The sequence below is a fragment of the Notothenia rossii genome, assembly GCF_949606895.1.
Source record: "Notothenia rossii genome assembly, chromosome: 2".
Taxonomy (NCBI): Eukaryota; Metazoa; Chordata; class Actinopteri; order Perciformes; family Nototheniidae; genus Notothenia; species Notothenia rossii.
The window spans coordinates 27,257,890-27,281,493 of NC_136904.1; the positions used below are offsets into that span (position 1 = coordinate 27,257,890).

At 37.0% G+C, this 23,604-nt stretch overlaps 1 protein-coding gene across 1 annotated transcript in view; it reads left to right on the plus strand.

Annotated features, from left to right (window-relative positions):
- adamts7 (a disintegrin-like and metallopeptidase (reprolysin type) with thrombospondin type 1 motif, 7) overlaps positions 1-23,604 on the plus strand; it is a 56,148-nt gene that overhangs the window by 9,859 nt on the left and 22,685 nt on the right. The window contains exons 4-13 of the mRNA XM_079662978.1: positions 610-806; positions 3,782-3,865; positions 4,963-5,087; positions 7,171-7,320; positions 9,799-9,942; positions 15,689-15,833; positions 21,280-21,372; positions 22,109-22,254; positions 23,073-23,242; positions 23,356-23,489. Of these exons, the coding sequence (XP_079519104.1) occupies positions 610-806; positions 3,782-3,865; positions 4,963-5,087; positions 7,171-7,320; positions 9,799-9,942; positions 15,689-15,833; positions 21,280-21,372; positions 22,109-22,254; positions 23,073-23,242; positions 23,356-23,489 (1,388 nt within the window). The remainder of the gene's footprint in view (positions 1-609; positions 807-3,781; positions 3,866-4,962; positions 5,088-7,170; positions 7,321-9,798; positions 9,943-15,688; positions 15,834-21,279; positions 21,373-22,108; positions 22,255-23,072; positions 23,243-23,355; positions 23,490-23,604) is intronic.

Here is a 23,604-nt window from a genome sequence, read left to right on the forward strand (position 1 = left end):
GTGAGTTCATTCTTGTATCACTGAACACGCTAAGCAATCTAATGCAAAGTAACACCATCTTCAAACCTAACAATACCTCAAAGTGTGTTTCTTGAAACTGACATATACCATCTAGTGAGATGGCAAATGAGAATCCTTCAGTATAAGTAGCCTTCCTAATGCTCCACTGATTACAGACTCAATAAGAGATGTACCTTTGTCCCGTAAATGATTCAATGCAGATGTATGTGTTTGTCACATAGTTTAATAACATAACAGAAAGTTATGAAAGAAAAATCTAAATTTGTATTTTCTTAGTAGTTTTTTAGGTTTTCAGGCTGAATTGCATATTATATTATATGATTAATTCCATGAATTTGCTACTAAAAATGGTGTTCTTTCAGGTTTTGTTCTTCCTTCAAGACGCAAACACCATTTGAGTAAAATGTATTCCAATGTTTATTATTTATTCAAGCATCTGATAATCTTATGCATCAGTTTAATACATTATGAGATAAGTACAAATAAAAAAGTTAATGTGCAGGTTTTTGGTTCCAATAAAAACAGATATATACACATTGAAACTTATAGAATACATTTTTATTGTCTATTTCTCCCTACGAACTCCAGCATCACAGCAGAGTTTTGAAGACTTTGAAAGGCAGCGGGAGCGGTGGGAGCTCCGCCAGCAGAGGAGGAGGAGAATTCATCCCCGCTCAGTCAGCAAACAGAAGTGGGTGGAGACGCTGGTGGTGGCCGACCTTAAAATGGTGGAGCATCATGGGAGCAAAGCTGTGGAAAGCTATGTCCTGGCTGTCATGAACATTGTAGGTATATCTTAATTATAGTCTTTTTACTCATCTCAATTACTGCCCACACTTCTGTCAATGCACACAGTCATTCCGACCAGGTGTCTAAGTATTTCTTTACATTTGCATGCCTGTGCTGAAGTTTAATACACAAAATATGGCTTGCTATGGTTGCTATGCAACTAGAGAAAAAACATCAACAAAGGAATAATGCTCCTTCTTTTGTTCAAACACATACATGATACAGTTTAACAGCCATTGTAAGTAAATAATACAAGAGACAACTAAAAACACATTCACCATATTGATGACACATGCACAGCATTTAGCACTTATAAGCAAATATTATTATGAGACAAATTTATTGTAAAAGCTATTATTGCGGTATATTTATGAATTTATATAAAATACTAAATAAATGATTACAAGATCCTTCCAGATATTTTGAATGCAGAGCAACATGAGGTTTAAACATCCTCACAGAGTAATTCTGCAGTTTGAGACCAGATTGTGTTTCCATGTCTGTGACAGGTAACACAACTGATGGATTAACTAACACTTTCCTAATCAATGTTATTACCGCCTCATAGCATGGGGTTAAGCAAATTGACTCCTGGGCTGTTATCGATTAGCACAAACATTGTTTTTCCCAAATAAAATCATGCCTGGTCCACAGGATACCAGGAAATGGAATGAGTGACCGAGAAGCCTGTGGATTAACAGACTTAATAGACAATAATACACAGATGAAGCAGTCATTATTCCTCACATCCTCTCATAGTAATTATTTGGAGTCCTCTACACTCCAGCTTTGAACATTTAAAGCCCCAAACGATTCATTTTTATGAAAACAATCTTGCACAGGATCAAGGGGAAACAACCTCTTGCCCAAACAATCAGTAATAGCTTCTTCTTCTTCCGCGGCCAGCAGCTGCTCCATTGTCTCCTCACGGACGCAGTCTCCAAGCTATCAACTTCCCAAGACGTGCATTCATTTGAATTATTTCTGTACCGTGTGCACCCAGCGGTATGATTCACACACATGTAACAGCCAGGATACTCAATCTCAGCAGCAACATATTGAAAGCTCTTTCACAAAAATAGCTCCCAACTTCCTTTCACATGGTATTCTTATAGTTATTTATAGATTTTTCTTTGGGATATGTATCCCAGTCATATACAAGCAAGGCACATATGCTCCGTGTTGCATTGTTGGAGGAGCCTGGGATTTAAGTTTTTCATTGCCACATATACACTGTAGCTACTGTGCTCATGACAATAAAGCCTTGAATCTTAAGATCACATGGACATAAAAAAGATGCAGTAAAAGTCAAAAAAGCATCACTTACCATTTGAGACTGGGCGTAAATGTTGAGCATGCAGCTCGAGAGGAAACACGCTAACACATTGTGGCTTTAAATAGCTGCAGCTCTATTTGTATTGAAACGATTAACAATAGAAAGACATAGAAAGACTGATAGCAAACGTATTGGGTACTGTTAAAATGTGTTGCAAAGTTGAATCAGCTACAATATGTTTACTAAACATCTGTAATTGAACACTACTGTACAAGACAAAAGTTGAAACAAAGTTTTGATGAACCAACGCGTTGCATGTGTGTCAAAGCTATTCATTTTGAAGTGCCTCAGTAACAACAGAGAAGGTTTGAGAGGTAGACGTTTTGGATGGCAGCAAGAATCTCAATGCAAGATTCAAAGATTGATTGCCCTTTCATATACACAACTACGGTGTAGTTATGCAATGAATGAAACACTTAGGTCACAGGTTTCCCAACAGAGCAATTACAAGAAATACATTTTTATAAAAATACAATGAAATGGTCCAACAAATAAAGATTAACATTTTGCAAGCTCAGGTGTTTAATAGTCTTATAGGTGGAGGGCGGTGCAGCTGCCGTACCAGGCCGTGGTGCAGCCGGTTAGGATGCTCTCCTCTAGAGTTGAGTTGTAGAAGTGTTGCTTCTACAACTCAACTCTAATCAGACCCAAGCAGCCATACATAATTGCAGTTATTCCATTGCAGACTAAAATGTCTCTCTTGCTCCTTGGCATCAATTGTTTGCAGTTTTACGACTCTAAATTGAACTCATCCATCTTTATAAGCACTTTCTTCAATGATTAGTCCAGCATCACACTAGCTTAAGCCAAACTGTGAAATACTTCTGCATTGAATAAGACATTTGTTGTGTTGAAATTAAGACAGAAAACTTGAGCTTCATGCATTTTAATGCCTAATGAACGAATGTCCAATGTGAACAAATGTGAAAATGAAAGCACATAAACGGCATGATTTATTGTGCGGATAGCCTGGTATAGTACAATTGGGATGTAAAAGATTTTTTAATTATTATTTCGTGATTATAGTCCTTGACTTAAGATATTCGTAGCCTATTATCACTCTGATAATGATGGATTAAATTGCACGTTTTGACACTCATGTTATAATTGAACACTAAAAAGCTTGAGTGAGACAATTTTGGAGATAAACTAATATTAAAATGTAAGGGTCGTACACTTAATTGCTTCAATCATAGATTTTTCGACTTTTGGCCTAAGCAATTGCACTTTAATTACGTATTAAGAGCATGTGTAAAGAAATGCTGAATGAGCTTTTATCTTAAGAGGTTGAATTATTGTCAAAATGCTACTTTAGATGCACTGTATTGAACCTTAAGGTCTGTTTACCTCGCCCAATATCAGAGGGTCGAGTGTTTGAACAAGGGAGTTATATAACGAATGTGTCTTTTATTTAATATTACATTTTGAAATGTTCTGATAAACCCAAGATGTTCCACATATGACTTACAACAGCAACTTAAATGCACCTTATCTTAAATAATAGTTACATTATTGCTATAATAAGTACGTATCAGCAGCCTTACTGTACCGTATATAGAATACTTTTGATATGCCCTATGCTGTGGGAGCGAAGAATGAGAACCGTAAAAAAAATAGTGTTTTTTTCTCCTTCAGGTGGCGGGTCTGTTCAGAGATCCCAGTATTGGAAACGCAATCAACATTGTGGTGGTTCGACTCATACTACTAGAGCAGGATGAGGTAAAACATTTTTTGTTTTTATGATGAAATGTAAGTCATTTTAGAATTTTAAAAAGGGAATAAGCTTTATTCATTAGTGGGCTGTTACTTTAAATATAATAAAGCTTAAAATCATTATTTTAAACTAACAGGTAACTTGTATGAATGACTTGCAACACGGCCACAAAGTCTAATCCTAAACTATGTTGTAGAGTCAGAGTTTATCAGCACCTCTAATCTAATTTGTTTAAATTATGAAGAGAAAAAAACACACTTTACGATGTTAAAGGGGATTACGTGTCGATGCTCAGTAACCTCCTGAATTGTTGTCTGCCAGGCAAACACCAGAGATGCCTACACCGCCCCATAAACTGTTACTTAATTACTCTGCTTTTTACTCGAAACAAGCAAACATTATAAAACATAGTGTGCTTTCGGAGGCAGATTGGATTAACTGGGCAGAGCCAGGCTTGCCCCCCTGTTTCTAGCCGTTATGCTAAGCTAAACTAACCGGCTGCTGCCTCTAGATTCAAACTGTATTTATCATGCAGACATGAGAGTGGTATCCATCTTCACATCTTACTTGTGGCAAGACGGATATCCCCCAAAATGTCAAAAACGTTTCCTTCTAAAACTTTATTATTTGAATTGTAATGACAAGCTAGAGCCTAAATGCAAAGCGGAGGAAAATACATCACAGGGCAGATACTTTCACAGTTACATGTTCGTGTTAATTATTTTCTAAATTAATTATTTATTCGAGACTAATAAAAGGCAAAAGGGTTAAACTAATTTCTGCTTTCAAATAGTTAGCAGCTGTCAATGTTTCCTTTATTGTCCTTCACAGCAGCAGATAATGAGATTTAGATGTGAACTGAGCAAATAAACTCAACAAAACCACTTGTTGACATGTGTCTGAATGTCTGTTATTAGGGCCAACTAGGTTTCACTTAAAGGCTGCATATACTGTGATGGCAGAGATGGGGCAATTTCAATTATCTTATAGCATGTTCCATAAAACTGAGCCTATATTTGTCTCTTTGCTTTGCACTGTGATTTCTGAACCTGTTGACTTGAATTTCCCCTCCCTTCATCTCCACGTGACATGTTGATAACAGGATGACTTAAAGATTACACACCATGCTGACAACAGCTTGAACAGCTTCTGTAAGTGGCAGAAGAAACTAAACATGAAAGGAGAGGAACACCCGCTCCACCACGATGTAGCAGTTCTGCTAACAAGGTGAATAGAAACTCAACGCACCAAATGTCACTCTCAGTCGCACATAATCCATGGTCTCCCAAGAGAATCGAAGCTGTAGCTTTTTTACATCTTCCCGGAGCACATATTGATTTTCTGATCTAGATAGTTGACGAGAGAATAATGGAAGCTCCATACCTTATATCACAAACAATCATATAATGTTGTCTTTTTCATTTGACATTTAACATTTGTCGATGAAGTTAACAGATTGATAGTCAAGTCCCAAATGCCTCAATAGAGCAACTGCGGTGAAATAAAAAGAAAACAAACACTGCACTCTCATGCATTTACTAAATAATTATCCAATGAAGGTCGATGTGGCTCATTAATACAGGAAATACCTTTCAAACTGTTTTTGAGAGGAAAACATTTGCAGTACAAAAGGAATACAAAAAATATATACTTTTGTCTCTCAGAACATTTTATTCTGTTCTTTTTCCTTTGAATTGTAAAACCTTTGTTTAAGGTATGCTTTACAAATAAGTTAGCCTTGGAGTCTTTAGAATTCTTTTTACAGATAGAAGATCATTTCTGATTTCACCTGTTTTACCTCGTGATTCACTCCTTCCCTAAAGATAGATTTATGTATCACTCTATCCTATATTAAAATGTAGGTGTACCTTACAAGTTTCTTACAGAGGGTCCAATTTATTGGTTATCCCATTTATATTTTTTATATTTATCGTATCTATGAACTTCAAAGTAATGTCAAACGTATTAATAATTTAATATAACTATCTTTCTATAATAAAGACAAGAAGCGAATTGTTAAAAAATATGTAAGGAAATTCAGTGTTGGGAGGTTATTTTGTGTTCAGTATTTAAACTGTTTGTTTGTGTTTGCATTCAGGTTTTAAATATTAAAGGACTAATTTAATGAACATTTTTCTTTGACGTTTTTCTATAACTTTGAAAAATACAGTCAGTAATATTTATTATTTAACAAGATCTTATTACATTTGTATCACCCAAAAGATGGCTTGTTTACAGCTATAATTAATATAATTGTAACATTGATTCGATAATAACAGTAATAAACACAGTCTGCAGCAGATGGGATTGTTTGTCTTTTGTTTCCTACCAATACTCTCCAGTCGTTTATCACCTCCCAAATCAGTATCTGTTTTCCATCATTGTATAATTTAGATTTTCCAATGTATCGTCCCTAGGGATGTAACGATACCAAAAACTCACGGTACGATAATATCGAGATAAAAAGTCCACGGTACGATATTTATCGCGATATTGAAAAATAAAGGAAAAAAATGTGATTTCTTCTTTTTTTTTTTTAATACATAGATTTTTTTAATTAAATAATACATCTGATTTGTACAGTATTTTAGTAGGATAGTAGTATTTTAAAGTGTCAACAATATCATAATCAGACCCTGCAATAGAATAAATCAAGTTTCACTTTAGTTTTTCAAGTAACTCAACTCTAACTCACTCACTCAGCATCATCAAGGTTATCTTTTAGGAATATGAGCATTTCCACATTTCCAGGTAGAAGCTGGGATGTTTGGGCGTTTACAATATCCCCTGCTGTGGAAAAAACTCTCTTGCTTGGTACTGATGTTGCTGGGACAGAGAGATATGCTTTGGCCATGGGTGACAGCAGTGGGTCAAACTGTGCATTGTCTCTCCACCACTTCAAAAACAATACAGTTTTTGCCAAGAAAGTGAGGCTTATTGACAGGGGGAGATATAAATATACTGTTGGTACTTGTCAATGTCTCTAGGTGTGTACATGTAGCCCTGTAAATACGATTGTGTTATCTGTTGTTTTATGTTCATGTTGTAACCTACTTGTTGCCATGTTGGACAGGTCTCCCTTGAAAAAGAGATTGACGATCTCAATGGGACCATCTGGTTAAATAAAGTTTAAAAAAAAAAAATTATAATAAAAAAGAAAAATAATTATTTTTGTATTTTTTTAATTAAAAAAATCGCGGTATATTTTGTCAGTCCCACGACGGTATTCGATATATCGTTACATCCCTAATCGTCCCTCATTTTGCCTTTTTTAAATAAAATGACATCTGACACACTCCGCTCTTCACAGGAAGGACATCTGTGCGTCCATCAACATGCCCTGTGAGACGCTGGGCCTGTCCCATGTGGCGGGGATGTGTCAGTCGCATCGCAGCTGCAGCATCAGCGAGGACACCGGCCTGCCTCTGGCCTTCACCGTTGCTCATGAGCTGGGACACAAGTACGGTTTCACTGCACACACACATTTAATTTGTATTTTATTATACCTTTATTTAACCAGGATAAGTCTCATTGAGATTAAAAATCTATTTTTCAAGAGAGTCCTGGCCCAAGAATGGTAACAGCACAGTTACAGACAATTGAAAAACACACAATCACAACACAGTCATACAACAGCGGCCTGCTTCAAGGTCATTTAAAGTCCCTTTGAGTTTGTTATATGCAATAAACACACACATTTGAATGTTCTGCTTTATGTTCATTTAGTCGAGTAATCGGCAAGGGAAAACTAAGAAAGCAACCTCCTGTGAACACTTGATGATGATATGTTTCCATTTAACTCAAATGATTCCATCTATATACATTATTTACTGTTCACCCATAAGCTGTCCTACTGTATGTGGCACAATAAATAAAAAACTAAACTCCTAAAGATTCACCACTTAAAATGTCTTCTTAGTTTTTGAAACAACACATTTATTTCAGGCAGACATGAAGAAAAACAGCCTGAATTAATGTTGCTAAAATATTTAATCAGCTGAAGAATAGTATGCTTATTATGCCGGTACTCTGTTGCTCATTGCTGCTATGTTATCACAATTATTCCAGCCTTTTAAGTACTACTTCTAAGAATTAATTCATTATTTTCCTTGAATGTCTCCACAACAGACTTCATAATTAGAGGACAAACTAATAGAATGTTAACAAAAAAGGACAAAAGCTTTTCATAAAGGAACAAAAACAATGCATCAAACAAAAGCCAACCTTAACCTTAAAACTGGGGTTAAGAGCTTAAAAAGATCTCTTACAAATCATATTCTGAATCACCTATTAGAGTATTTCATTGATTTCTATTATTGATTGATTCATTTTATTTGAAAGTACTTGCCCTTGTAAGCTACCGGTTCTGCATGGATTCAACTAATGAAAACTCATAATTAGAAATCCATTAATGTGAGGAATAACGATAACTGTAAATGGCCCATACAGAATTCAAACAGACAATCCATATCCCAAAGAAATGAGACGTTTATCTTTCATCACATCTGCACTCATTTTCTCATGTACTGCATCGATCCATTTGCCATTTCTACATGCACTTTGCAATCATAGGCCCATTCTTCTCAGACTGATTCAATTTGTTTTCAATCAATGAAAGCAGTGTGTGGTTCATTGTGCTCTTGTATATACATCTTGATTGTTATGGCAGAGCCTGATGTACTTACCCTCACCATATGCATGTGTATGATTGGCAGCCGGTTCTCGGTATATGTTCAAGGAGATTTCTTTTGAATGTTAGGCAGAAAAGAGGCTGCTGTGAGAGTCCTATGGGAGAAAATTGATTCACTGAACCTACAACAGTGGACTGACAGACTGTTGGGGTTTTTGTTCAGCTACTGTGACCTTTCAATCAGGTTTGTCCAGGAATGTCCTGATTATAAAATGGGTGTCCTTAGTCTGGAAATATAATTGTAAAAAACCCAGAAAAGTCATTAATGACACTGTCTCACTTTTATTACGACTGCCACACATAAGCGTTAGCCAAGTGAACTGAGCCAAACTCAATGGTCCCATTTTTCTGTCAAATATGGACAACAAAAGGTCAGCATTCAAAGAAGAAATATATGTATACATAGTATGAATTATAGTACACAATCCTGTGGCATAAAAAAGCAAAGGCTAATAAACTAGATGCTAAAAAGATTAATAGATTAACGATATGATTTATTTAGTTGTTGCACAGTTAAGTTACACAGGTGATAATAAATTCCTGCAATTGTCATTTTAGCTAATGGTTCCTTGCTAATGTTGATCATGATAATGTTACCGTATTCCACGAAAACATTTCAAATGCGGTGAAAACAAGCATAATGTTAACTTGTTATAGAATGAAATGTTCACACAAAACATGAGAATGTATGTTTATTTTACATTAACATTCACTTCTTTGTTCATGTATAGTTTGCATTATGTCTTGATCATGAAATCCGTTCATAAGCAGATATTCTGTGTGCATAAAGTGTTGTTCAAAATCATCAGCAGAACAGCAGAGCAAACACAGGCTCCAATTTTATCTGTTGAAACAGGGATTTTTTTATATATCTCTCACAAATGGCTTATTTTTGACCAGCATCTATAAGTCATTGGTAGAATCAGCTTCATTAATTTCACTGCAGTTGTTTTTCTCACTGCTTTGATATCTACCTTGAAAGAGAATGTGGACAATCTGTTTACATTTGTTTTATGTTATCCCTGCTGTGACCAGATTGTTCAATCTGTTATGCCTCTGTCGCTCAGCACTGCTGCGCCTGCAGGACAATAGATAAGGGTTGTAATCTCAGCATGAGCAATACATGCAGTTCACAGAAAGACGTATGTACAGTCTTTGTTTGTTGTAGCCCTTTCCTTGAAGTACATGTAATGCGTTGTATCTACTGACTTTAATTACCCTCTCTGTTTGATTTTTTTTTTCTCACAGCTTTGGGATTCAGCATGATGGCAACGGTAATGACTGTGAACCCATTGGGAAACGACCTTTCGTCATGTCTCCACAGCTCCTGTACGGCACCTCCATGCCCAGGTGGTCCCGCTGCAGCCGCCAGTATATAACCCGCTTCCTAGAGTGAGTGTTACCCATGATGCATTACTACACTGCTGTCTGAAGTTTGACTTAGATCGTGTGTTTCTTTCAAAGTTTTCTCTGCCCAAAACTTTAATAAATGTATGTTAAAGTTACAAAGGCCATCGTATACAGTAAATATACTGTATATATGTGCTCTGTGTGGAAAGAAAGAGTTTCTGTGCTACTTGAAGTTCTATACATGTGTAGATGACCTTCATATTCCTCTCATGTTCAATTTGAAAGAAAATGATGGCTTCTATAGAGTACTATACCTCGTTGTTCGAAACAAAGGATTACAGAGGTTCACACAAGGATGAATAAGAATACAAAATAAATCATTTAAATAACAATAATATAATATAAATAACAGTATAAATAAAATATCTACAATAGCCTGAACATTATAGTACATAACATTCCCGTTATTAGGCTCGGAAGTTGGGTTGAATCAGCGCCATATAGATAGATACTCAGTCTATATGGCGCTGGGTTGAATCATTGATGGTGGAGCGTACAGTAATGGCTACAGGTACAAAGGATTGCTCATTTTGTAGTCTGCGGCTGAGGGAGTCTTTGTATGTGCTCTGAATGTAATCCTCCTTTTAGTCTGAGGAGAAGTCAAGCTTCAGCAGCATCAACTGTTGCATTTATTTTCCCACATTTGTCATCTAAGTGGGAGATGAGCAGTAGGTAGATTTCTGTGTGGATTTTTAGATAATGGAAATCTTTAACTTTTTGGAGCTGTGTGTGTGTGTGTGTGTGTGTGTGTGTGTGTGTGTGTGTGTGTGTGTGTGTGTGTGTGTGTGTGTGTGTGTGTGTGTGTGTGTGTGTGTGTGTGTGTGTGTGTGTGTGTGTGTGTGTGTGTGTGTGTGTGTGTGTGTGTGTGTGTGTGTGTGTGTGTGTGTGTGTGTGTGTGTGTGTGTGTGTGTGTGTGTGTGTGTGTGTGTGTGTGTGAACAGGAAGCTGGGGAGGTTGTGTTGAAAAAATAGCCCCAGCTCCGTTTAGTGTGTAGGTTTTTTTCCACATGCTGTGTGACCAGAGGCTCAGTATTCTTCTCCAGAGTGGGCAGTAACACAATCAGCTGCTGTTTTCAAAGACTTGCACTGTGCCTCTGTCTCCAACGAGACCTGTGTTGAATGTCTGAGATATTTCACCACAGTTGCCCCAGTTTCTCAACAACTCCAAGCATCTGGAATTCATTCAGTGGGTGTTATGCTACTTGACAGCATTGTAGCTCCTTGACTTCACTGTGGAGAAGAAAAGGGCTGCAGGGCGATATTTACACTTGTGAGAGGGTGTTACACAAAAAGCTACTGGTTTGTGTTGTTGGGAGAGTGTCTGGGTGATGGTTATTATAAAGGAGAAAAAATAGAGAGTTATGTCCACACTTACAGCTACCATTTCCCACGCATGTGTTTTTTGTTAAAGGAATTGGCTGAACTGCCAGAGCGGCTGACACATTTTTCTTGTCAAGTTTAGCGACGCAGGTATGAATGAGTTTATTACTTCTGCTAACTTGCCTAAAAATAAATGGCACAGCAGATAACAGACAACAAATAGCTATTGTAAATACATTTTTAATCCTGAATAACTTATTATACATTATGATAAAATGCTCTACAATGTTTTAAATTATTTTTAAAAAGACTGGCCTTTTTTATTCTGACTGAGACAAATGACTATTTAAAAGAAAAGAGATTAAACATTCTTCCCGTCCAGCCCCCTCCCAGTTGGCGTATCCTTGTCTTTAAACCAGCTCATTTAGTCATCCTCTTCTAAACCACTTAATCTGAATTCATTGTTTTCTACCCTTTGAGAGTGGACTACTGATATTGGTCTTCTGATCTCGTAGCGCTAAACGGCAGCGCTCCACTCATTTTCTCTGTTTCATCTCTTTCACTGACAGCAGGACAAGGCTTCTATTGTATCTTTGGCTCTGGTTGTCCCGCAGGCCTCCACTGCTCACGCTGCTTCAGAGGTCGGGTCCGTAGGTCTTATTTTATGTGGAATGTGGAGGGTCACACTCAGTGGAGTGGTTTAGATATTATCACATATATGGGCTACTTATAAGAACACAAGAAATCCTTGAATGTCCAGAGGATGATTCCCTGAAATTTGACACAAACACAGACACAAATCTTACACATACTGTAACATGGCATATTTCATCAAGGCTAATAATGATTATTAATACATTTCGTTTGAGATTAATGGATTCAGGACACAATTAATTAACCATCATAAACATTTCCGGGAAATCTGTCTCTGACAAATACCTAATTTACCCTCTGAGCTGCGTTTTAGTCTGGAGGCACTCATGGAGAAGATTTTAATTGCTGCTGCTCAATTACCAGTGTGAAGTCATCCCAAATAAATGATTTTGTTGTTAAGTGCCAAACAATCAGCCTCCAGACATTTAAATCTTATATATATATATATAGATATTTCTTAGGTTAACACAAACACAAGTGTATTGTTGGTCGGACTCTGTTCCTCATTTTACAAAGTGTATTATTCATGCAGTCATTTCTCCTTAAAGCTGCTATAATCATTCTCTATATTAATAATGGCTGAAATGAATTTGTTTTTAACAATTATCACCTGACTGCATTTCCCCATATTTTTTCTACAAATACTCAGTTAGTGTTCAGCTGGTGAACTCAGTGGGGCTTTAGCAGCTAAAGAGTGATATTTATGTTGTATACACTACTGTAAATTCTAGTACTGCTCTTTGTCTGCTGAATGTGTAGAAAGGCCATGTTGTTGTCATGAGATAATTCAAGTTAAATCTGCACCCTGTTAGCAGCCTTCAAATTGCAAGAAAACAATAACAGCAGAAGGTTCTTTTGACATTGTGACTTCTTCCAGGTGACCTCGTTACGCATATTCACAGTAATCACAACATGGTGTTTTTGTGTAAAATGTCACATTTACACTTAATGTAAACCCAACATAACATTTTTATCGCAACTGTAAATGCATAATGAAGGAACACAACCTGTGCAGGTTATCTATAACCTTGTTAGCGGCGACGCAGCCCCCCGTTTTAATTGCAGCCTCTGGCGGAAGGTGGTGATTCATTATTGCGTAGAGCAGCTGGGTTATTCTAGAATAACAACATCCCTGAGAGGATTTTAAATGTATTGGTGCAAAGCAAAGTGACATCTTGGACAAAGGAATCTCCCCCTTACATAATTGCCAGGGTAGCTTCATATTTGCTTTGCATGACGTGAAAGTAATTGTCATTCATATCAAAAAGCTTACATTATTTGAATTACCACAGGATCATTACATTTGCACGAGATTGCTCATTATGGAAATGTGGGGTGTGTGTGGCGCAGTGGATTTGTGCGTTGGTGTTCGGATCAGGGGGTCACAGGTTCTAACCCCACTGCAGTCAGCATGTTGTTGTGTCCCTTAGACACTTCACCCCAAATTGCTTCTGTGGGGATTGCCCACAGTATCGAGTATGTCAGTCGCTTTGGATAAAAGCGTCTAACAAGTGACATGTAATGTAATGTGGGTGCAGTCTAATTTTGAAGTGACGTCCTCAACAAAACAAGTGTTTCATCCTTACATCAGATAAACAGAATGCTTTGACATTGTGAAACATTTGATATAAGTGCTTCAGATTTTTTTGTTTGTGTAAAATATTATAGTTGTTATGCTGTTGCTTCTTCTTATAGAAGATTGTATTTTGTGGTATGTATGTTAAATGACCTGATTATTCTTCATCTTTTCCTCTTTACCTGTATAGTGATTGCCAACACAACCAATTAGAAGAAAAGTTATAAGATGTCAATTGTGGTTATTTATATGTAAACCATGCTCTCTTATAGATGATTACATTTCTAATTAGTTGTTTTCATTGAGATAACCTGGCTGTATCCTTGAGATAATACTCTATGGAGTTAATATTATAATATATTTAAACAAAATAGTCATTATTGTGACTGACAGAACTTTGTTTAATTGCCTATGGAAATTGGAAGCTATAATGAGGCGATTAACCCAGAACTTAGCCTTTCCCTGTATTCCCCTCTCAGGAAGTCATTAAAAGTGATGACATGAACCCTTTCTGGTTCTCCCAAAGCTAATGTCATAACCACTTACAGACGGTGTCAGTCCAACCATCCGTGTTGCCACTGACAGTAAAACTATTTTCAGTTGAACTATGCTGCAGCACTAATGGCTGCATCGCTATGGAGCCCCAGACATAAATTACCTGGCAGATTAGTCCGTAGCAAAAGAGGGATGGACACACACCAGACTGTGCTGTTCAACTATAGTGGATGTAAGAGTGGAACAAATTGCACTGACTAAGCCTTATCATGTCATTTTATTAAAACAAAAACTGGTAAAACTGACATCAAGAGTTGACATCTATGCAATTCATTAAAACGATTTATACGTATGATTTAAAACGTTTTGCTTTTGCAGGTTTCAATTAAACTGGTACTTTTAATTAACACAATAGCTTCTGCTGAATATGTTAACAAACACACTGTCACTACCACAGTGTTGATTTATTCATGTCACCATGTTTGTGAGATCCTCACTTAAATGCATATGCAATGAAGATCGAGGTGCAACTTGCCAACAATCACACATGACACAAACTGCAACTCCAGTGTGTCAAAGGACTCAGAAAGCTGGCCAGTCTCCTTTTGAAACTTAAGTATCTTGCATTTTATCCTGCATATAACTAGGCTAAGAATGATTGATTTGAAAATACAATAAATGATGTATGATAATACAAAAAAATGGCCTAGCCCCTTCCGAATAGACACATACTTCCTGTTGACGAGATATACTAGGGTTATTGTTAAACTTTTAATTAATTTATCTGCATCCTGGACACAAATAGCTCCACCCTTATCTTCAGGTTGAATCACAGTATCCTCATTAGCCAGTATACTCGAAGAATTCCTTTAATTTAATGTCAAATTATTTGAAACATGGAATGATTGTTGATTGATAATCATGATGTATTGTTTAATTTTCACGTTTACTTGCTAGCAATTCTCTAAATGTTGTTGCATATTAATACCGCCTGTAGATAAGGGGAATAGTGTGAAATCATTATCAGAAGACTATGCGTGCATTCCTTTATGCATCCATGTGCGAACAGATAGCAGACCCACTTATAAAGACTCCAGAGTTTTCACTGCTTGTGATCAAAAACTCTCCTGAGTACCTAAGCTCATAACTTCTCTCTATATATTTATGCCTCAAGAATTCAGTTAATTATCACCATTTTTTGTTTGTAAATATTCAGTGCTAGAGATGAGCTTAAGGATATTTAGCTCAAGGATGAATGCCCTTTGTATTGAATTGGCACTAGATTGCTCAGGTGTTGCTTGGCGGCTGCTATTCACACATTCTATTCTGTAGCCAAACACTACTGTAGCTCAACATTATCATTATTTCTTGGATTGTTGCAGAAGATTTTTGTTGCATTCATTCCTGCTTCATTTTATTCCGAGCGATTGCATCAGCTGGAAACTTTACTTATGTGGGATACAAGATATCTGCTTGTCTCTTGGCGCTCAGAATAACTAATGCAGTCTTTCTAAACGTTTTCATGGCGGAAAGTGGACCACAGAAAGAGTACAGACATTTTTAAAGATGTTTCAGATAGTACTATGTGTGTAACAAAGAGACGTCTGTAAACTGTGCTAACCAGGCTCTGTTTTTCTGTTTTTCCCCAAAAACATATCCCCCCACTTCTGCCCCTGGCTCACAGTCGTGGCTGGAGCTGGTGCCTTGATGATGCCCCGGTGAAGGACCAGCTGTCTCTGAATTCGGTGCTTCCCGGGGTCCTATACAGCGCGGCCCATCAGTGCCGGCTGCAGTATGGATCTGGATCCCTGCTCTGTGATGACATGGACGTAAGACTCTCTCACAACAAATGTATAAAAACAAATCGTCACAAAGCCATATACGGCTGAATGGAAAGCACGTTGGTCCTCTGACATCTCCTTCTTTGCTTTCCTCTACTATGCCTTTTTGTATTATACTCTTTTGTCCTCATTTTTTCTTTCTATTATCACTTGTCTTGCTGTTGTCTTCACCAACAGATTTTGTCTGATCTTCTACTCTAAGCTCTCACAGCAATACTCACAGCCCCCATCCTGCTCTGATCCCATTATGTCTTCAGCACAGTGTTCAATTCTAACATATTTTTAGGAGAACACCTTTTAAATGAAAATAAAACCCCAAAAAGCAACCTTGGTGCTCCCTATAATAAATAAGGTAGAGCAGCATATACAATATGTAAAGTAAATTATGATATTTTAACATTTTGATCAGGTCAAGTGTTCTCTCTTTTCGATGTTGGTGGATAAAAGACTTCAGTTAAAAAAATCTACCTGAAGCAATAAAAGTGTGGCGCACAATATTAGATTTTAAAAACCTATTTGAAATAACATCCTATCAACATCATTGTTGATCTCATTAATTGACAAAATTGACTAACAAGTGTTGTTTGTTGTTGTGAGAAGAAAAAAAATCACAGTTATTTAGAGAGTTACTATGTTAACTGCAGAACAGGACACATCGCTGTGTGATGTTGTCCACACATGGCTTCTTAAATCTGCTTTCCACAACATGTGCTATATGGATTATTTTTTTTATTCTGCGACTGTGTTGTGGAAGGACAACCGGAACGGTCTGAGCAAATCTAATGCACAGCTCCCACAACCCTCTGCATTTCACTGTGTACTCATCAGTAATATTATATAATGCTGTATAGCCTATATCAAATGTCACTTGCACACACATGCTCTACAGGCCGACAGTAAATTAGGTCTCCGAGGTTCGAGCCTAGTGTTTGTATTAAATCCTTTATATACAGACTGGGACCAACAGATACTTCTATTCCAGTGTCACTAAATAGCAATGACTTGTTACTGCCCGTCAAAGATTTCTTAAATTAATAACATAAATTGCTTCTTCGGGAAGTTTTCAGTCCCAGCATGTGATATTTCACTAGATCTATCGGTAATAATCTTGTGTCACAGAGTCACTATTAAAATGACTAATGCTGTTTTCTTTATACTCCAGAGTGGACGTGGAGGAGAAGTAGCACTCAGAGTAGCAAGGGATAGAAGATTACGTAAGTAAACTTAATTGAGATACCACTAAAGAAGTCCAGTTTGAGCACTAAAGAGGTTTAATACAGTCAACAGCCAGTTTATATCTTTGCTTTGCTTCATACTGTTCCTCTCAGCAGGTTTTCTGTAGGCAAACCTCGATATCTTATTCTGTCTTTGCTTCTTTTGTATTGATCGACCATGGGTGTGAATACATTGCACTCAATATTTCATCATGTTACATCATTTCTTCAAACCACTCAATACACCGAATGTTGTACATTGAGCTTTGTATCTTGTGAATTTGATTGTTGTCTCTCAATATAGTTATTTTAATACTGAATATTTTCTTTTATGTTATCCACTTTGAAGTTTTAGGGCTTCCTTTTTTTTCCCAGTTCTGCAATACAAGCTTTTAAAGCAGTAAAAACAGAAAGGACCCATCCAGTTCGGAAAGATATTTTTCCAATGTGATTTTATGTTATGTTTATGTTGTTCAAAATGCTATTTTACAATTTCAAGCTATTGAAATACTTTTTATTTTTGTATTTCCGAAGTCCTTTTTGTACAATAACTACCAGTTATTCTGTCTTTCCAATTTGATCATAAAAAGCGGTCTTTTGCCAATACTATTTGATACCATTGAACCTTGTCGTTCTGAGTGGCTACAATCGAAACCAGACATGAAAAGGGATGTTTTGAAAAAATGGAATCCCTCCCCTACACGCACACAACTCGGAAAACAATGTTTTTGGGTTGTTTTTTTTGCGGAAGCTGTTAAACCATCTTACGAGCCGGTCTGATGGAGCATACTGGGGTTTAAAGGGCTCCATGTGTTTTCTAACAGCCAACTACATGTATTTTCTGTACTGTATCTGTAAGCACCTCAGCATGTTCAGACAGAACTGTCCTCCCCTTTTTTAGCACTGGAAACTCCCCTCGCTGCATTCATCAATCATAGAATTATGACATGAGCTGGATTTAACTCACTGCATAAGCAAAACGCTCATCTTACCGCATAGCTGGTCGTGATAACATGGCTCACACATGACAGTCTCAGTATTCAAGCTCACTGCTGAAGAATCTCAGAGACTTGGCATGTTTGAAGTATAGAAATGATGCACACAAATGTTTTTGATACATATTGGCATACTGTATATTGACTCCTTTAGGGGAGTATTTCCTGTGTTGTGCATGTCTGAGTAAATAGATTGTAAATTTGATAAAATCCTCTGCTTGCAAACCTGTATGGTTTGTAAGTATGATGTGAGTTATGGTTGGGGGCTAATCTAAATAATTTATATATAGTATCAGGCCAAAGCAACAGGAGTAGCAAAATATCCGACATACGGAAACCACACGTGTATTTTCCCCCCAGCAATGTAATTACTAAAAGTAACAACTTGGATTATCTTTTAATTTAACTTGTTACAACATGTGCGTCGTTTACGAGCACCCCCCCAGGATGGAAAAACAACTGTGAGAAAAACAATTCAAGCTAATCCAATCCACTCACGAATCCCACGTTACATAGTTTCTTGAGTTCAAATGTTGAGTTGGGGATGTTTATTCTTTATAGCATGGTTACCAACCTTGAAGTTTAATTGTACCCTGGAGTTTTCTTGTATACATAACATGCAGTGTGTATTACCAATATTAAGACTGTATCATTGAGGCCTAACTGATGTGATGAACATTGCCTTTAAATAAATATCTTTGACATTTTCGACTTCATCTTTAACCTTAACACGTTTGGCAGTCTGCAGATATGTGGTTTAACTGCTCATAAAAATGTCTTCATAAACCATAGGTGAACATAATCTCAACAGGAAATCTTTAAGCCTTGAATTTCTAATCACAATATATTTAAGTTTCATTCTCATATTCATGTTTTTTGTAACACCATAGGATACGCCTGTTAAATAAATTCAGCATAATCATAAAGAGATATTATATCAAATTAACAATTTTCAAATAAATTGAAAGATATAAAACCTTTGACGGTTTCAGTTAAGGTAACACGACACATACTTTTAATAGAAAACAAAAATACAAAAATGAATAGGACATAATAAAGGCGGATTCACATTAACATGTTTTTTTATTTGAAGCCAATGTCATTCAATTTAATCCATTACCAAGGTACAGAGTGTTTTGCTCTATCTCTCTTAACTTGTTTCTAAAGTTATTCATTTGAAGAATTAATCATTATTAAATTAACGTCAATCTTGCCTTACTTTACAACAAGATTCTTACTCTATTGAAGCTTGCCTTGTTTTCAGTTTGAGTCTGAAAAACAGTTTGTTATTGACTGCGTCCTCTTCTTTAGAATTATCCCATTATCACACAGAGCACACACCAGGATCCAGGAATAGAAAATGCTCTCCATGATGATTATTATTTCAAAATGAATAGCTTGTTGCTCTGCTGCACACTGCTGCCCCCAACTCAGTTGTTGTTATTGCTGTGGCTTGATGAACTTGATTTGATGTTATTTTATATATCAGTGTTTCTGAACTTTTTCCTTTTTTTCCCTTTTGCATACAATTGTATTGCACATATCCAAGTTGTAAAAAATGTATTTCCTTAATAAATGTATTGAGAGTCTAAAACGTATTCTGCAAATACAACTATGGTTAAAAGGAAAATAGTAGAACAAAATAAGTAAATCCAAGAGTGTAAATGTAATATATTACCTCCAAACACAGACACTAAAACATTTTTATATGTGGATGCTGAGCGGAAAGAACAGAAAAACATGTACCTGTCTATCTTGGCAGCGCACACTGTCCTTCTGTTGAGTGCTGCTTTAGTGCCATGTTTTACAAAAAAGCTTTAAACATGAGATTACATTGACCAATTTAGTACAGCCTTCTGGATACATGCATGAATCAGTGCTACATCTGATTTCTTTGTGTACTTGTAGGCTTTAAGGTATGCTTAAGTTGCTCAATACTCCGTTTGTTTGGGGATTTAGGATGGTCTCTCTATTGATTTATTTGTTTTGTGAGACACAGCTAAAGTGCTAAAAAATGCCCCTGACATTGGTGTCTATCTGTAAGTCCAGGCTGCATCAGATCGAGGTTGTGAGCTCTGCAGAGCTGTATTTTTTTCAAAGCCCTCTGAATCCTGTGGAGTGGGAGGATCGGTCACTGTGACTTTTTCATTTCTATTGTAAATTGAACCCTACATTGAGAATCAATACTGCTGTTTCCAAGCCTGTATATTATAAGTTCCAGAAGTTGTAAAGTAGAACTTGGAAAATACTTTATTTACAGAGCTCTGTTTATTATTGCATTCTGAAAGTTCAAAATGCTGAACTCTTTTGCGTTTCAAAAATGCTCCTAATCTGCAGTACGACCATTTTGTCCGAACGCAAACACATTGATCACAAATGTCAAGCAACCGAAACAAGAATGGGCTCGGCGATTGCAGCAATCAGTGCAGGAACTCCTTTATTAACACATTCAACCTTCTGCTGTTATCAGTCTTCACACACAGATTTGACCAGTGTGGGAAATAAACAGCCTCTTGTTATTCTTTTGTTTATTTCCTACATTGAGTATTGAATTAAATTAGTGACTTATATGTTAGTATTATAGTAAATCATCACTTAATGATAGGATTCACAAAGCGCATGACTGCTAGCTTTGATGAAAGATAAGTGAAAGATGCTCAAGATAAATATAGCACATCATGCAGCAATGGTTTCCTGGGAGATGGAGATGTGGACCATCTGTGCTGTAGAGCTCCTGCCTGTAATCTGTGTCTGATCAGCTGTTTCTGAAGATGTGACACTTGTCTTATCATAAAAAAGCAAGAACAAATAGTGGGATTCGCTAGTCAGGCGATGCTTCATCCATCAATAGTATTGACGTATTTTTGTACTCTGTAGAACTCCTGACGAATACCATCAGTAAGCCTGTGGGAAATAGTCTTTATTGACAGCTGAGAAAATTAGACAAACACACCCTGTAAAGTACAGATCCATAAAGATCATTTATTATCTTAAAATGCCATCAGCTACAATCACCTACTGGACGGCACATAACTATTTTTGACAAGGATACTCAGTATGCTTCTCATTTAATCAAAGATGTACTTAATTATTCAATATATATCCGAGTGGGAAACATGTATTGATATCTCTGCCTATGTATTGACAAAGTAAACAACAACAACAACAACAACAACAATGTCTACAATGATGTGGTAACAAGATGGTCTCTCTGTGCTTTTCCAGAATGTATGCAGCACTCTGTGGTGCACTGTGGGAACCACGTGCCACTCGAAGCTGGACGGGGCTGTGGATGGGACCAGTTGTGGCAAGGACAAGGTCAGTCCTCCATTATATGAGCATGAAGGGAGTGAGACATGGGGAGTGTGTGGGAATGATTTCAGCGTTCAACCTCCTAATGGAAGGGCTTTAATCATGGGAGTCTTTTCTATTTGCCGCCTTGCCATGGAGACTGATAACTAAAAATGTTATTGCAAAATACTGCATCTTTTTTATTTTTGAGCATATGACTATGCATAAAGATGCAGCAAGTTGTCAGAATTAAATGAATGCTGTAACTCCCCAACCTAACATGACACGCATTGAGCAAATAAGGTCGCTGTTGTTTCCTGTAGAAAACTGTTCGGCAGAAGTTATACATTAAGTCAACTGTATCCTGACCTGACGTCTTGTGATTCATTTAATAAATGGCAGATTCAAAACACAAGTCACATTCATTTAATCATTGGCATCATCTTTTTCAAGATCCGGACCTGACGTTTTGTGATTAATTAAATAAATTGCTGGCTAAGAGCAAAAGTACTGTAATTAATTAGCACGTTGCAATGTAAAATTAATGCAAAACATTCAAATCTAACAGATGAAACTCAAACAATGTCTTCCTAGCTACTGTGAAAAATAGAGATAATACATGTTTCAAAATGCTGAATATTCAAACATTAAATTCAATGTGTCTCAGTTATATAAGACAACACTACAACCAATGTCCTCTTAGCCAGGAATAAGGGGGTTCACAGTGTGTGTTCCTGTAATAAATGATGTTGTTTTTTCATAGTGGTGTTTCAGTGGAGAGTGTGTGAGAGTTGGAGATGAGCCGGAGAGTGTTAGCGGTGGCTGGGCCTCGTGGAGCGAGTGGTCGGGCTGTTCGAGGACGTGTGGGGCTGGGGTCCAGAGCGCCCAGAGAGACTGTGATAACCCCATGTAAGTGACACTTTTCTGTCCTAAATACTTATATATTTGTTCTTGTTTAAATATTGATATGGCCAAGTTGTGGTCGGAGGTATGATGTTAGTGGGTCGTCTGTCCCATTTTTGTGAACAAAATATCTCAAATTGGGCTTAACATTTGTACTTGGACTTTGGAGTCAACTAATTAGATGGTTATGTTCAATGGTCAAGGTCAATGTGACCTCAAAATACACATCTTTGTCAATAACTCAAGAATTCCTATGTTGATTTTGACAATTTCTCACAGATGTCTGATGAAATTATGCAGTGATGACATTTTGAATCTAGATGAATGTAAACTGCAACATGACTAGCTGGTGCATGAATAACACTGCAAGGCATTAATTGTTTATTTACAATTCAAATATTATTATTGTGCGTTATCTCAGAAGAATAGAAGAAAATAGAAGAATATCCTTTAACATCTAAAAAACCTACCATAATGCCATGGGTAAAAGGCTTTTAAACCGTACTTCAAAGACCCATTTTCAGACTAAAGTATAGTTCCCTATTTGTGGACATGGAGAGATGAGGTTATTTTGGGCAATAAATGGACAGAAAATGTTTGGTATTTGAATGATGAAAGGAAGGAAACAGCAAAAGCTATTATGTTATCTAAAGAATAGAGCTCAGACATCGAGAATGATGTTGTAGGAAAATAAATTACAGTGTTTGCCAAAGAAAAATGTTTTATGGACTGGATTGGTTTCTATATTAAAATGCATATCTAATGCATCTTTTTTTTTTTTAACTGTTTCTCTTCTGATTTTATGTGACCTCTTTGACTAACAGTCCTAAGTATAGAGGGAACTATTGTCTGGGAGAGAGACGGAGGTTCAAGATCTGCAGCCCCACACCGTGTCCTCATGCCCTACCCACCTTCAGAGACCTCCAGTGCAGTCACTACAACACATTGCCATACAAGGGCAAGTTCTACAAGTGGGAAGCAGTCATCAACAGAGGTGGGCAAAATAAACTCCATTCGGCTGTGACGGAAAGTAGTTAAGAAAGTTCAAAGATTTGGTTGTGATTGCACAACATCCATCACAACTTTTTCTCTCCTTGTCTCTTTCAGCCAGCCCTTGTGAGCTGCACTGTCATCCACTGAGAGAGCACTTTTCTGACAAGATGCAGGACGCCGTCGCTGATGGGACTCCGTGCTACCAAGGAAACAAAAGCAGAGATGTGTGCGTCAATGGCATCTGTAAGGTATCGAGACTCTTTTCCACATACTCTCAAACAAATAAATATGTTTCCTCGTCTCCTCCTCAGTTTTTGTTCTCGATTTTAAAGCGTCACTGAGTATTCCATCTTGCATTTCTGT